Source organism: Mus caroli, unplaced genomic scaffold, assembly GCF_978045245.1.
Source record: "Mus caroli unplaced genomic scaffold, Mus_caroli_1 scaffold_2, whole genome shotgun sequence".
Taxonomy (NCBI): domain Eukaryota; kingdom Metazoa; phylum Chordata; class Mammalia; order Rodentia; family Muridae; genus Mus; species Mus caroli.
Window position 1 is genome coordinate 144,000,882 of NW_028227257.1, and position 15,522 is coordinate 144,016,403.

The 15,522-nt window shown below is 39.4% G+C and overlaps 1 protein-coding gene across 1 annotated transcript; it reads left to right on the top strand.

The window, feature by feature from the left end:
• Positions 1 to 14,225: 14,225 nt before the first annotated feature.
• Positions 14,226 to 15,234, top strand: LOC110290126 (olfactory receptor 1N1-like). Its single transcript, XM_021156609.2, has one exon. It carries the CDS (start codon positions 14,299 to 14,301, stop codon positions 15,232 to 15,234), a length of 936 nt encoding a protein of 311 aa, XP_021012268.1. The 5' UTR covers positions 14,226 to 14,298.
• The last annotated feature ends 288 nt before the right edge of the window (positions 15,235 to 15,522 follow it).

Here is a 15,522-nt window from a genome sequence, read left to right on the forward strand (position 1 = left end):
ATGCATGCACACATACCCAAACATATGCATATACATCTCTATGTTTCTGTATGAACACTGAAAATGACTTTGAAGGAAAAAATGAACAGCTTCCTAATCTTAAGAACTTAGCCTCATCCCTTCAAACAGTTCTGAAATTTCCCCTAACTGGGAACACTAGACACGTGGGCTGAAGGCAGCAATATACCACCATCTTAGCCACTGTTAGCGTGTCTTCAAAGAGGCTCTCCTTTATCTGTTTTCTTTCCCTCATTTTTCTATTTTCCCTGTGGCAACTGGGGCTTGGAATTTAAGACACTCTTTACTGCTGTGACTTTACTTACTCTCCCTATTACTTGGTTTTCAGCAGAGGGGAGGAAAATAAAGGCTTTCAGTTCTTTGTTCTCATTTCTGCAAATAGATTTGTCTACAGTCCTTGGATTCAGAGTAGACTGGCATTACATGGACTTTGTAAGGGCCATGGCCTTAGAAGATTCACGACCACTTAGTTCTCTGTTTGCTCTTTGGTTTACAGAGAAACTTCTAATTTTAAGACCAGACTCAGACTTCATACCCCTTTAGGGTATGGCTACCTGTTTGGGGGGCAAGGCGTGTGTGTGTGTGTGTGTGTGTGTGTGTGTGTGTGTATCCAAGCATGAATGAAGGCAAAGATGATCCTTTCCAGTCCTCACCTGTCACAGTGTGCGTCAAACTCAAGCATCTTCAAATTCTCAAGTTTTCTCCTCTAGCTGGGAACATTTCAGTGAAGACCAGACAGAGATCTTTTCTGACTTGGTCAGTAAAGCAGACATCCACTGAGTCTAGTGCTCTTTGAGAACACTTAGGGTACATGACTCAATTTCTGCTTTCTTGGACCAAAACATGACAGGGATTTCTTAGAACTATAAAGGCTCCTGTAAGATCATCTCCCAAAGCACTTGTTAAAGCCAATCCCAGTGTCATTGCAGAGCTTGTTCTCCAGCCAGCTCTTTCTGGGTCCTAGGGGACCTGGGGGCATTCCTCTCTTCAAGAGCTAAGCTACCTACCAGGTGCAGGTCTCAGGAGTGCTATTCTGCATCACTTGCTGGCATGTTCTTTAGCTAGACTTGCTAGCCTGTTGGGACATGTTAGCAACCCATGTTTTAGACAACTCACTTCCTATATTTTGCCTTCACTAAAATGAGATGGAAAAAGAAATTCAGAGTATAAGTGATATCATGGCCATCTTTGATTTCCCTAAGCAGAAACATGTGAATATGAGACACTCCTTCAAAGCATCTGAAAGTTTTAAGTGAGGTAGCCTATATGAAGCATATCAGCCATATCATTTCACATACAGCAACTACTAGAAAAGCTGGTCCTGTCCTCAATACTTCAGTTAAGAAGTCAACTCTTCCTGATTATATGATCACTATATGATCACAAATAAGAAAATAAACTACAGTATTACCCTTGTAGATGGGAAAATAGGTGCCCGGTAAGAATAATGATCTGTGTAGAATTCCTCCTACTGTCTATTCATATCTAGATACCATCCTCTTAAGTCATAACACTGTACTACTGTTGGGCATTTAGGATTATGTTGGGATCATTAACAACTTCACAAATACAAAAACCCCCAAAATATCTAAATTTATATGTATCTCCTGTTACTAGTAACATTAAACATTTCACTTCAATTTCTTTTGTAATGCTAGGAAACAAACCTCGGCTTTCATATATGCTAGGTAAGCAGTCTTCCTTTGAAATATACCCACACCTTGTTTCTCTTGATTTTTATATAAATAATTATTTCTATTAATTTTCCTGTTACTATTTGTCCTTTTTTTGAAATGAAGATTGTATATCTTTAAAAATGGATATTAGTAATAATAAGATGAAATAAGATACTTTATCTCCTAATCCTAATTTTACATATAGACTTTTTTCCACAATTATCTTTATATTAAAAAATCTTGTCCCAATGACTGAATGGGGTATTTCTACTTAATTATTTCTTCTAAATTTTATTATTTTATTTTTGATCATTATTGATGAATATAGGTGTTTTGTTTTCATGTAGGTCTGTGTGTCAACATGCATGCATGGTAGCTGCAGAATACAGATGAAGACACCAGATCCCATGTTGCCGATGGTTGTGAGCTGTCATGTGGGTGTTAAGAACTGAACCCAGGTCCTCTGAAAGAGTATCCAGTGCTCTTAACCACCAAGCCATCTCTTCAGCTCTCTTATTTATTTATTTATTTATTGATTGATTGATTGATTGATTGATTGATTGATTGATTGATTGATTGGTTGGTTGGTTGAGTGATTGATTCTTCTTTCATACAATACTTCCCAACCACAGCCTCCTTTCCCTCCACTCCTCATAGTCTCCTCCTTCTGTCTCCTCTAGATCCACTGCTCCTCCATTTCACTTTAGAAAAAAATCAGGCCTCCCAGAGATATCAACCTAACACAGCATAAAAAGATGCAAATAAGGCTAGACACTAACTCATATTAAAGCTGGACAAGGCAACTGTATAGGAGGAAATGGTCCTAAGACCAGGCAAATGAATCAGAGTCACTCCCACTCCCACTGTTAGGAGTCCCACAGAAACCTAAACAACCACAGCATATATACAGAGGACCTAGTAATTGGTTTCTGTAGCCCATATGGGCCCTGCTTAACTGATCTGTGAGTTTGTTCTCTTGGTGTTCTCAACTACTCTGGCTCCTACAATCCTTTCTCCCATTCTTCTCTTACTTAGCTTCTCTCTAGCATGATTATCCTTTACTTAACAGCTAATATGTACTAAGTGAGTAAATATCATTTGTCTTTCTGGGTCTGAATTAACTTGCTATGGATGACTTTTTTCTAGTTGCCTGCAGAATTTCACAATGTCATTTTTAAACTGCTGAGTAATACTCCCAACGAATAATTATTCATTCTTTGGTTGAGAGACATCTAGATTGTTTCCAGTTTCTAGATATGAATAAGACACTCTGAACACAACTGAGCAAATGTCATTGTGGTAGGATGACATATCTTTTGGGTATATATCCAAGAGTGCTATACCTGGGTCTTGAGGTAGATTGATTCCCAATTTTCTAACAAACTGTGATATTGATTTTCATAGTGGCTGGGCAAGTTTCCACCCCCACCAGCAATAGAGGAGTGTTCTCCTTGCTCCACATCCTCACCAGCATGAACTGTCACTGTGTTATTGATTTTAGCCATTCTGACAGGTGTAAGAAGGAATTTCAGAGTAGTTTGATTTACATTTCTTTGATGGCTAAGGATGTTGGACATTTCTTTTTTTATTATATATTCTCTTTATTTACATTTCAAATGTTATCCCCTTTCTTGGTTTCCCCTCCATAAACCCCCTATCCCATCGCTCCTCCCCCTGCTCACCAACCCAACCACTCTTTCTTCCCTGTCCTGACATTCCTCTATGCTGGGGCATCAAGCCTTCTCAGAACCAAGGGTCTCTCCTCCTATTGATGTCCAATATAGCCATCCTCTACTACATATGCAGCTAGAGCCATGGGTCCCTCAATGTATACTCTTTGGTTTAGTCCCTGAGAGATCTGGGGGTACTGGTTGGTTCATATTGTTGTTCCTCTTAAGGGACTGCAAGCTTCTTCAGCTCCTTCAATCCTTTCTCTATCTCCTCCATTGGGGACCTTGTGCTGAGAGCATCCACCACTGTATTTGTCAGGCACTGGCAGATTCTCTCAGATGACAGCAATATCAGGCTCCTATCAGCAAGCACTTGTTGGCATCCACAATAGTGTCTGGGTTTGATGACTGTATATGAGATGGATCCCCAGGTGGGACAGTATCTGGATGGTCTTTTCTTCAGTCTCTGCTCCACACTTTGTCTCTGTATCTCCTTCCATGGGTATTTTGTTCCTCCTTCTAAGAACTGAGGTATCCATACTTTGGTCTTTGTTCTTGAGATTCATCTGGTCTGTGAATTGTATCTCGGGTGTTTCAAGCTTCTGGGCTAATATAAACTTATCAGTGAATGTATACCATGCGTGTTCTTTTGTGAATTGTGTTACCTCACTCAGGATGATATTTTATAGTACCATCCATTTGCCTAAAAAATTCATGAAATCATTGTTTTTAATAGCTGAGTAGTATTCCATTGTGTAAATGTACCACATTTTCTGTATCCAGTCCTCTGTTGAAGGACATCTGGGTTCTTTCTAGATACTGGCTATTATAAATAAGGCTATGAATATAGTGGAGCATGTGTCCTTATTACATGTTGGAGCATCTTCTGGTTATGTTTCTCAACGTGTGGGGCAATGGGATGTGCACAGACAGTCAGGTCCCCAGTCAAGCAAATGTCTGGAACCCCCAGTGACCCAATGGGTGGTTACTTCTACCTGCATGGGATGACAGGCCACATGTCCTGAGTCCCTGACTCCTGTCACATAGCTTCAGCCTCCCACAGCCCCCCTGCAGAGAGATATGTGACCATCAATCAAATAGGAGCAGCACCAAGCCCTCCCACATACAAATAAGATTTCCCCAAAGCTCTCAGACCAAACCAATGAGAAGTACCTGTTGTCAGACCCTTTCACATCCTAAAACTGTATATAAGAATCCTATCCAGAAGATTAGAGGTGCCAGAACTACTCCATCATCCGAGACTTCATCCTAAGAGTTGTAACACTTGGGAAAAGATCTGATCTCCTGCAGCACTGCCTGAGGCTCTGCCACACTCCTCATTGGCTAGTTGGCTTCTCATAGGCCCAGTCTGACCTGAGTCAGTGCACGGAATTATGGAAAGGCATGGCAGAGATGGAGGTAGAGCTGACCACTGCAGTGGAAGCAGGGAAGCAACTTCCCCTCCCTGCCAGCACTTGCTTCCCTTTGTAGGAACCCTCACACCAGGCCTGGCCAGATATCTCTGTGGAAGACCTCTGGTACTCAGGCCCATACCCAAGAGTGGAATAGCTGAGTCCTCTAGTAGTACTATGTCCAATTTCTAAGTACCCACCAAACTTATTTCCAGACTGGTTGTACCAGCTTGCAATCCCACCAGCAATGGAGGAGTGTTCTTCTATCTTGACATCCTCACCAGCATCTGATGTCACCTGAGATTTTGATCTTAGCCATAATGACTGGTGTGAGGTGGAATCTCAGGGTTGTTTTGATTTTCATTTCCCTGATGACTAAGGATGGTAAACATTTCTTTAGATGCTTCTCAGCCATTTGGTATTCCTCAGTTAAGAATTCTTTGTTTAGTAGGGTTATTTGGTTCTCTGGGGTTTAACTTCTTGAGTTCTTTGCATATATTGAATATTAGCCTTCTATTGGATGTAGGGTTGGTAAAGATTTTTCCTCAATTTGTTGGTTGCAGTAAGGAGCTAAAACCATCCTGTGGAAAAAAGGCAACATTTTCAACAAATGGTAGTGGTTCAACTGACTGTTAGCCTGCAAAAGAATGCAAATCGATCCATTCTTATCTCCTTGTATAAAGTTCAAGTCCAAGTGGATCAAGGACCTTCACATAAATCCAGATACACTGAAACTTATAGAGGGCAAAGTGGGTATGATTTTCAAACACTTGCGTACAAGGGACAATTCCCTTAACAGAACACCAATAGCTTATGCTCTAAGATTAAGAATTGACACATGAGACCTCATAAAATTAAGAAGCTTCTATAAGGCAAAGGACACTGTCAATAGAACATTTCTTTAAGTGTTTCCAGGCATTTGGTGTTCCTCTGTTGAGAATTCGGTTTAGATCGGTACTCAGTTTTAATTGCATTATTTTGTTGGTTGATGTCTAGTTTCATGAATTTTTTATATATGTTGAATATCAACCTTCAGTCAGATATTGGGTTTATAAAGATATTTTCCCATTTTATATGCTGCCATTTTGTCTTACTGATGGTATCCTCTGCCTTAGAGAAGCTTTTCAGTTTCATGACGTTTCACTTCTTAATTGTTGATCTTAGAGCTGTCAATTGGTATTCTGTCTAAGAAGTTGTCTTCTTGTCTCCTCATATCCACCCATCACTCTTGCAACTTCCCCATCAAAATAAAAAAATTCATAAAGACAAAACAAAGCAAATTTAATGAAGTCATTTTAAAAAAAAAGATTTATTTATTATTATATATAAGTACACTGTAGATGACTTCATATGCACCAGAAGAGGGCATCAGATCTCATTACAGGTGGTTGTGAGCCACCATGTGATTGCTGGGATTTGAACTCAGGACCTTCAGAAAGTAGTAAGTGTTCTTAGCCACTGAGTCATCTCACCAGCCTAAAGTCATTATTTTTAATAGCTGAGTAGCACTTCATTGTGTAAATGTGCCACATTTTCTATATCATTTATTCTGTTGAGGGACATCTAGATTGTGTCCAGCTTCTGGCTATTGTAAATAAGACTGCTATAAACATAATGGAATATGTGTCCTTGCTATATATTGGAGCATCTTTTGGGTATATTTATCCAAACTACCAGGGTGAGCTTTTCAATACTGCTTCAGCTAGGCCACCCTATTCCACCATCGGCAAGAGTCAGGGTCATTTCTCCAGCTCCCATGCCCCCAGGCCAGCTCATCCTTACTTTCACCCAGTAGTGGTATAGCTGAGTCTTCAAGTAGAATTATTTCTAATTTTCTGAAGAACCACCAGCAATGGAGGAGTGTTCCTCTTTCTCCACATTCTTGCTAGCATCTGCTGTTATCTGCGTTTTTGATCTTAGCCATTCTGATTGGTGTGGGGTGGAATCTCAGGGACGTTTTGATTTGTATTTCTCTTATGACAAAGAATGTTGAACATTTCTTTAAGTGCTTTTCAGCCATTTGAGATTCCTTATTTGTTAAATTTTTTAGCTACTACTGTACCCCATTTTTTCTAATTTTTTATTAGATATTTTCTGCATTTACATTTCAAATACACCATCAATGTTAGATTCCCTCTGGGATTCCTTCCAGTTACACATTTGCTGCCCTGAGAAACACGTAGACCCTGTAGCTTTGAACCAGCAGGACTGGCCCTTTTATTCTTCTCAACTGTTTGAAGATGATATAGATTTTGGTGTGGTCCAACTCAGAGCTCTGAATCTTGTCCTGGGTGGCAGCCTTCAGTGCACTGGCTCTCCCTTATCCAAACTACCAGGGTGAGCTTTTCAGTACTCCTTCAGCTAGATCACCTCAGGCCAGCTCATCCTTACTTTCACCATCAGGGCCAGCTCCACTATGCTGCTCAGGTGAGGTGCAAAGCCTGCTCTCCCCTGAGTGCTACCGCCAGTGATGTGGCAGAGCCAGTTCTCTTGCTCTCATGCCCTCAGGGCCAGCTCCATGACTAATAGAGGTAACAAGAGGTGAAGGAGGAAAGGGCATCACTGCTGTACCTATGACACCTCATGTCAGAGGAGTGGCAGGGCCAACTCTCTGATGGTCTTTCCCTTGGAATTGGCTCACCCCACCCCCTTGACCAGGGCCAGCCCTACTCTGCTACCCAGACAAGGTGCAGGATCTGCTTTTCCAAGTTCTGTAGCTGGTGAGGGTCAGGACTAGCTCTCCTACACACATGGCCCTGTGTGCAGCTTTCCCAACTGCCAGAGGTGGCAAGGGGTAGGGGTGGGATGACATCATCTATGTACCCATGCCACCCCACAGCGGATGAGTGGCAGAGTCAGCTTTTCCACACACATGCCCTCTGACCCAGCTCACCCACACCCCTGCCAGCAGGGCCAGCTCTAGCTGCCCAGACAATGTGCAAGGACTGCTCTCCAGAGTGCTGCCACAAATGAAAGATGGGGCTAGCTCTCCAGAGTGTGTCAGCTAGTGAGGGGTGGGGCCAGATCTTCACAGACCCTTGACATCCACATGGTTACCAGAGGCTACTCTGACCAGGAACATCCCATTTTCTCTAGTGGTATTATGAAGCTCAGACAACTACACCAACCCCTGCTGCTGCTGCATAGCCACAGACTCAAATATGATTCTCAGCCTCAGTTCAGATTGAGACCTCACCATGGCTTCAGGTGGTGTGGTTGGCCACTTAAAAGAAGATACTCCTCTCCACTCTCAAGTCTACAGTTCCATCTCTCTTCATAATGCGCAAGCTGCTTTACCTCCCTTTTTTCCATCTGACCACCACATTCTTGCACATTATGGTGGCTCCCACTGCAGGCTGTCCATGAGGATGGCAGACCCCTGGGTGACATTCTCCATCTGTGCTATGTGGCATGGCAGCAAGTGGGTGTGTATGGCCTTCCTGTGCCATGTGCTGAGAGGCAGGCATGTAGGTAGCATGGAGGCCTGAAGGTTTCTCTCTATCTCATCCTCCAATACTGCAGGTAGGCAGGGCTCTATGTGTCTATGGGCCACCCTTGACAGGTGGCATGGAGGAAGTCCATAGGTATTTTTCTTTGCTATCATTTCAGCAGGAGTGGTATGGCTGAACACAGATCTCTGTCTTCCTCTACTTGTGCTGAGATACCTGGATTTTATTTTATTTTTGTGTATTCTAAGCATAAAACAGCTTTGGTCACCAAGCCTGGCATCAAGCTGAGATGAACAAAGGACTGTGAACTGCTCTGCTTCTGACTGTTATGAGAGCACTAATACCAGGAAGGTGTCCCTTTGTCCATTGCCAAGGGGATTTGTCTATCACCTTTCATTAATTTTAGTTTGAAATATATTTTCTTATATATTAAAATGGCTACTTAAGCTTGCTTCTTAGGTGCATTTGCTCAGAAAATCTTTTCCAACCCTTTACTCTGAGGTAATGTCAACCTTTGATGCTAAGGTGTCTTTCTTTCTTTCTTTCTTTCTTTCTTTCTTTCTTTCTTTCTTTCTTTCTTTCTTTCTTTCTTTCTTTCTCTCTCTCTCTCTCTCTCTCTCTCTCTCTCTCTCTCTCCCTCCCTCTTTCTTTCTTTCTTTCTTTCTTTCTTTCTTTCTTTCTTTCTTTCTTTCTTTCTTTCTTTCTTTCTTTCTTCCTTCCTTCCTCCTTCCTTCCTTCCTTCCTTCCTTCCTTCCTTCCTTCCTTCCTTCCTTCCTTCCTTCCTTCCTTCCTTCCTTCCTTCCTTTCTTTCTTTCTTTCTTTCTTTCTTTCTTTCTTTCTTTCTTTCTTTCTTTCTTTCTTTCTTTCTCTCTTTCTTTTTCTTTCTTGCAAACAATGCTCATACATGTTTCATTTGTTAATTTTTTTCACAAGTCACATTTTCCTTATTCACTCATTCGTCGATAGATCCCTAGCTGGTTCCATTTCCTAGCTATTGTAAATAGTGAAGTCATGAGTATGGATCTACAATAGTAGTAGTTATTAAGGTATATTTCTTGCAGGCAGAAGGAGGATATATCCTGTCTTTCCATCCATTCTCTTAGCCTGTATATTTATTGGGGGAATTGAGTCCATTGGCACTGAGAATATCAATAACTATTGATTGTTAATTCCTGTTATTTTGTATTTTGTTGTTGTGGTTGTTGTTGTTGGTAGTGTGTGTATGTGTGTGTGTGTGGTATGTGTATGTATGTGTATACTTCATTTTTATTGGTTTTGCCCATGTGAAATTATTTCCCGTGTTTTCATGGGTATAATTAACTTGCTTGAGTGGGAGTTTTATTTCTAGTAGCTTTTGTAAGGTTGGATTTATTAATGGATATTGTTTAAATTTGACTTTACCATGAAATATCTTGCTTTCTCCTTCTATGGTAACTAAAAGTTTAATGGGTATGGTAATGTGATCTGGTTTCTATGGTCTCTTAGAGTCTTCAGAACAAGGTGCCCAGGCCCGTCTGGCTTTTATAGTTTCTGTTGAGAAGTCAGGTGTAGTTTTAATAAGTTTCCCTTTATATGTTACTTGCCTTTTTCCAGTAAAGCTTTTAATATTCTTTCTTTGTTCTGTATGTTTAATGCTTTGATTATCGTGTGGTTAGGTGACTTTCTTTTCTGATCCATCTATTTGGTGTTCTGTATGTTTCTTGTACCTTTATAGGCATCTTATTCTTTAGGTTGGGATAATTTTCTATGATTGTGATGAAAATAATTTCTGTGCCTTTGAGCTGGAAATCTTTTCTTTCTACTGTTCCTATTATTCTGAGGTTTGTTCTTTTCATAGTGTCCTAGATTTACTGGATATTTTGTAGTGAACATTTTAAATTTAACAGTGTCTTTGATTGATGTATCTATTTCTTCTATTATATCTTCATCCAAGATTATCACTTTTATCTCTTGTATTCTGTTGTTGATGCTTGTATTTGCTTGCTCTTTGTTTACATAGATTTCTCTTTTCCAGAATTGCCTCATTTTGTGTTTTCTTTATTGCTTTATTTTTATTTCAGGTCTTGATCAATTTTATTCATTTCTTTCAACTCTTTGCCTTTTTCTAGATTTTCTTTAGAGGATTTATTAATATCCTTCATTTTCAGCCTATCTTTTCCTTTAAGCAATTTATTTGCTTCTTATTTAAGCATCTCTAACCTCTTTATAAATTTGGATTTAAGGTCTTTTTATTGTGCCTCAGTTCTATTGAAATATTTTGGGTTTATTGTAGTAGAATAGATGTACTCTGGGGTGGACCTATTTCCACCACTGTGGTTGATTGTGTGTGTGTGGTTTTTTGTTTCTTTGCTTGTTTGTTTTGTTTTTGTTTTTGTTTTTTTGATACAGGGTTTCTCTGTATAGCCATGACTGTCCTGGAATTCACTTTGTAGACCAGGCTGGCCTCGAACTCAGAAATCTGCCTGCCTCTGGCTCCCTAGTGCTGGGATTAAAGGCATCCACCACCATGCCCGGTGGTTGATTGTGTTCTTATGTTGACATTTCAGAATCCAGGTTTGGGGTGATTATAGGTCTAGGCGACAGTTTCTATATTTGTCTTTGTTGGGTTTTTGCTTCTCCTGTTCTGGTCTTATAGTCTGTGAGGTCTGTGGTTGAGTAGGGAGTCTCCACCAGACTTGGGGGCTAGACTTCTGGTGCTAGACATGGTTTATTGTTGAGCATGAGGTCTCCATCCACATTGTGGCCTAGGATCAGAGAAAAGGAAGGAGGAAGATTTGTGGATAGTGTCAAGGAGAGTGGACGCTGATATATAGAGAGAAGGAGGTCCTTGGGAGGAAATTATATTTGATATTTTGGCAGGCATGACATATGTTTGAACAAGGGGTGGCTTTCTTAGAGAACAGAAAGAGTGGGAAAGTTATACAGGTTCCTGGCCTACTCCTTATTCTTGCAGGTGTGGCATGTTGTCCTTAAATTTTTAAAGACTACATTTAAATATTTAGTTTTAAGTGTTAAACCTGAAAGTCAGTTGTGAGAGAGTGGGAGGAAAAATATCTACCTGTACAAATAAGATATTTGCATTGACACATTTCACTAATTCATGCACTCTATATTTGTTAGATTTGAACATCAGTTGCTGGTGTTACTACAACCCTGAGGCAGTTAAGAGTTGGACATCAGGGCTCTGAAACCATATAGCTTGGGAGAGAATATTCTAAAAGGCATGTTGGAAGCTCAATGATTTTTTTAAGTCTCAAATCATAGCTTATATAAATCTAAGAATTATGCTTTCACTGCCTTTTTTGGTGAAGTGGGAACATAATTTATAGTTATGATATTTGAAAAGTAAATGTAAACAGAAAGCAGTTGAGGATCCTAAATTTGGAGATCTCTCCAAAACTCAGTCAAATTGAGGGCTACATCCAGGCTCATATTTTTTTTTAAAATCTGAATTCCAACTTCCAAATTTTGGTTATTATTATTTACTGTCATTGTTTCTCTTGTCTTTATGGCCTTTATGCTTTTGAAAAGATCTTCTCCTATAGGAATTATGATTGGAGTCAGATGCATGAGCTTAGTATAACACCTTTAACTATAAGCATGAAATTCTTCAAGAAATGTATGCCCTATTAAACTGTTTGCAGATGTAGACACTGGTAGATTTGGTATTGCTTTGGTAAGAGTTTAGGAAGAGGAACCTTGTTCCACAGATATAGATTTTTTGTCCTACAAAGAACACTTTTACATGAACTGCCTTTATAATTCAATGTAAATAGAAAAATTCTTTAATATTACTATGAAGGGAAAGAAATAGACCACCACTGTTAGTGACACCAGTGCTATACTAATTTGGTCAGTTACACAAACAGAGGTGAGATATAAGATAATTATGAGTGCTTACATGAACAAGGCTCATGGGAACTCTGTCCCTTGACTCCTTCTTTGTATGTGTAGATGTCCAATGTGGAGTCTGCTCAGGCTCTTCTAGGAATCATTCTGATGAACTAACATCTCTCTTTATAAGTTTAGGTTTGAAGCTAAAATACACATTGTTTTAACATTTCTGAATATCTGGTTCAGATGGGATCTGGGCACCATGGGTTCATGGTCATCTCCAGGGCTCAGCTTGTACCCTCTCTCTTCTCTTGCTCTCTTACAGCCAGTGAATGTGGCTAGGACTGCTTCAGACTTCCATTCAGATGTGACCTTTACTTGTCTTTGCACTCCTTTACCAACCCCTTGACTTCTTATCTGAAACCTTAAAATACCTTGCTCCTACCATATGTTATAAAAATATAATTAAATTATATTTTATTCTGAGTTTAGCTATGTTATTTCTGGTCACTTGCTATTTGTTTTTATTAGTCATGATTCTGACCCCCTAATTCCAATTAATATCTCAAAAAGTTTACCAGGAAGAATCTGAGCTTTCTCCTTGGAGTTAAGGGAACATTTGCATTGATTTCTTTTCATTGACCAGTGTAGAAGTGACCAAAGGAGCTGGAATGAAATAGTTCACTCTAGTGCTACTCTGTCTATCATCCTTGAGCCAACTCTTATCTATTTTGATTAACATAGTAAAAGAAGAAACTGTGGTGGTAAGTAAAATTACTTAACCTTGGATATCAGAGAGTCTTCTCCAAGTCTCTGGAAGCATCTCATTGGTGTTTTAGAAATCTATATATTTTTTCTGAGGGCACAAATAGTTAAATGACAATAAGCATGTCCAGAGGAAGAATGAAACAAAGGATACTAGTTACAAATGTTTGAATAGAATAACAAAAAAGAGAAAGTAGAAGTTGAGACTTAGGTATTAAAGAATGTGAGGGGTGAGTGCTTTCTACACTATTTCTTATCATAGACTACAGCATCACTGTATAGCAATAAGCTCATGAATGCATTGCATGCTGGAACAGCTAAAACAAGACTTATTATTCATTTCTAAAATGACTTAATATTTATTTTTAAAGTCTCAATGGAAGTTAATGGACCTTCCAGTTAAACAAAAGATATTTGGCAGCTTATGTCCCATCATCTTGATGAGGTTGCAATCCATTGGGTCTTAAGATAGTCTTTCTCATTTTGGTGTATGATTATGTGTTAAATATAAGATTTCAGTCTTTATGTGACATGTTATTCCTCATCATGAGATCTTGTAGGGAAAGAAACAGTTTTCAACTCTTTCTGGTCTCTCAAGAAGGTTGTTTATTTCTGAAACATTACCAAATTCAGTTATTATAGGATGCAGAAGAAGGGAGATTGTTTTCAGCTATCCCTCTTGCTAACACAGGAAATACTGGCTTCAAAAATGAGTACTACTTAAATATATCTCTATTAATTTGTAGGAAGTTTTCCTTTTAAGTCTAGTCTTACTAAGAGAAAATGGAAGCAATTGTGACTTAATAGGACACCAATTGGAGAGTCTAATTCAACAATACAATATAATACAATACATACTTAGTCCATATAGTCTTCTAATGCATAATTAAAAATTTTCAATCAATAACCTTACATTTTGGCCCAAACTTACTTATCCATAACTAAGACACTTGTGTTGAACTAGGTAAATATAATTTAACATAGTTGAAAACCAGGAAGGAACTTTAGGATGACTTAGTTTTCAAGGACAGTACAGTTTTGCAAACTGTATCTTAGAGAGTATAAATTAATAGTTCTCAAAGGAGGTCAAATTTTTATTTTAACAAACTCTTAATGTGGTTTTGATAAACTAGTATACTGCTAAAGACTGCAAATATCTTTGTCAGCTGATCTTTAAGGTTTTACTCAGTTCTTGAACTTCATCTTTGTTCTACTCAATCAGGGGGACAAAATAGCAAGGACCAGTGGCACATATGTTGTTAAGCTAGAAATCATGATAGATTTAATATAATTGTGGTCATGAAAAGGGTTTGTGAAAGTTTTCAGAAGGACACCAATATGAAAAAAAGTAGTGTCATGTTGGAAATAAAGTAAATTTACATAGAGATGTAGGTGCTCAGAAGCCAGTGCCTGCATCTTGAGAATCAACTCTGCATTCTGACTATCTTTTCTGACCTACAGATGCTCTAGACTCATGGAAAACCAGTCCAGTGTCTCTGAATTTTTTCTACGAGGAATATCAGGGTTCCCAGAGCAACAGCAGCTACTCTATGGACTTTTTCTGTGTATGTATCTTGTCACCTTGACTGGGAATGTGCTCATCATCCTGGCCATTGGCTCTGACCCACACCTTCACACCCCTATGTACTTCTTTTTGGCCAACTTGTCCTTTGCTGACATGGGTTTAATATCATCTGCAGTGACCAAGATGTTGTTTAATGTTCAGACTCAGCGCCATACCATCTCCTATACTGGTTGCCTCACACAGATGTACTTATTCATGATGTTTGGTGATCTGGACAGCTTCTTCCTGGCTGTGATGGCCTATGACCGCTATGTGGCCATCTGTCACCCTCTCCACTATTCCACAATCATGAGTGTCCGAGTCTGTGCCCTGATGCTTGCCCTGTGCTGGGTTCTTACCAACATAGTTGCCCTGACTCACACTCTCCTCATGGCTCGACTGTCCTTCTGTGTTGTTGGGGAAATAGCTCACTTTTTCTGTGACATTACTTCTGTCATGAAGCTTTCATGCTCAGACACTCATGTCAATGAGTTAGTGCTTTCTGGCTTTGGAGGTACAGTGCTCATGGTCCCCTTTGTAAGCATTGTCATCTCTTATGTCCACATAGTATTTGCTGTCCTTAAGGTCCAGACTTCTGGTGGGAGTTCAAAGGCCTTTTCTACTTGTAGTTCCCACCTCTGTGTGGTCTGTGTTTTCTATGGAACACTCTTCAGTGTCTATCTATTCCCTTCCTCTGGAGAGACCACAGAGAAGGATGTTGTAGCAGCTGCAATGTATACAGTGGTGACTCCTATGTTGAACCCCTTCATCTATAGTCTAAGGAACAAGGACATGAAAGGAGCCCTAAAGAGGCTTCTTTGTCATAGGAGAAATTTATCTTCTTAGAATAGTAAGAGCAATGTTTAATAAAAAGACAGGGGATGAGTTAGGTAAGTAGTGTTCAGTTTGGGAATGATTGCTTGCTAACCAAGAGATTATTGTCCTGTTAACCTTTAACTTTAATCTTTTCACACATAAAATTAAGACTATAAAAATACAGAGATTATTTATGAGTTGTATTTTTTGTTTGTTTTTGTATACTATGTAGTTCACAGTAGTCTGAAACTCAGAATTTTTTGGATTTCTAAGTTTTGAGATTACAGACATGTAGTACTACAGCTAACTCAATATTTT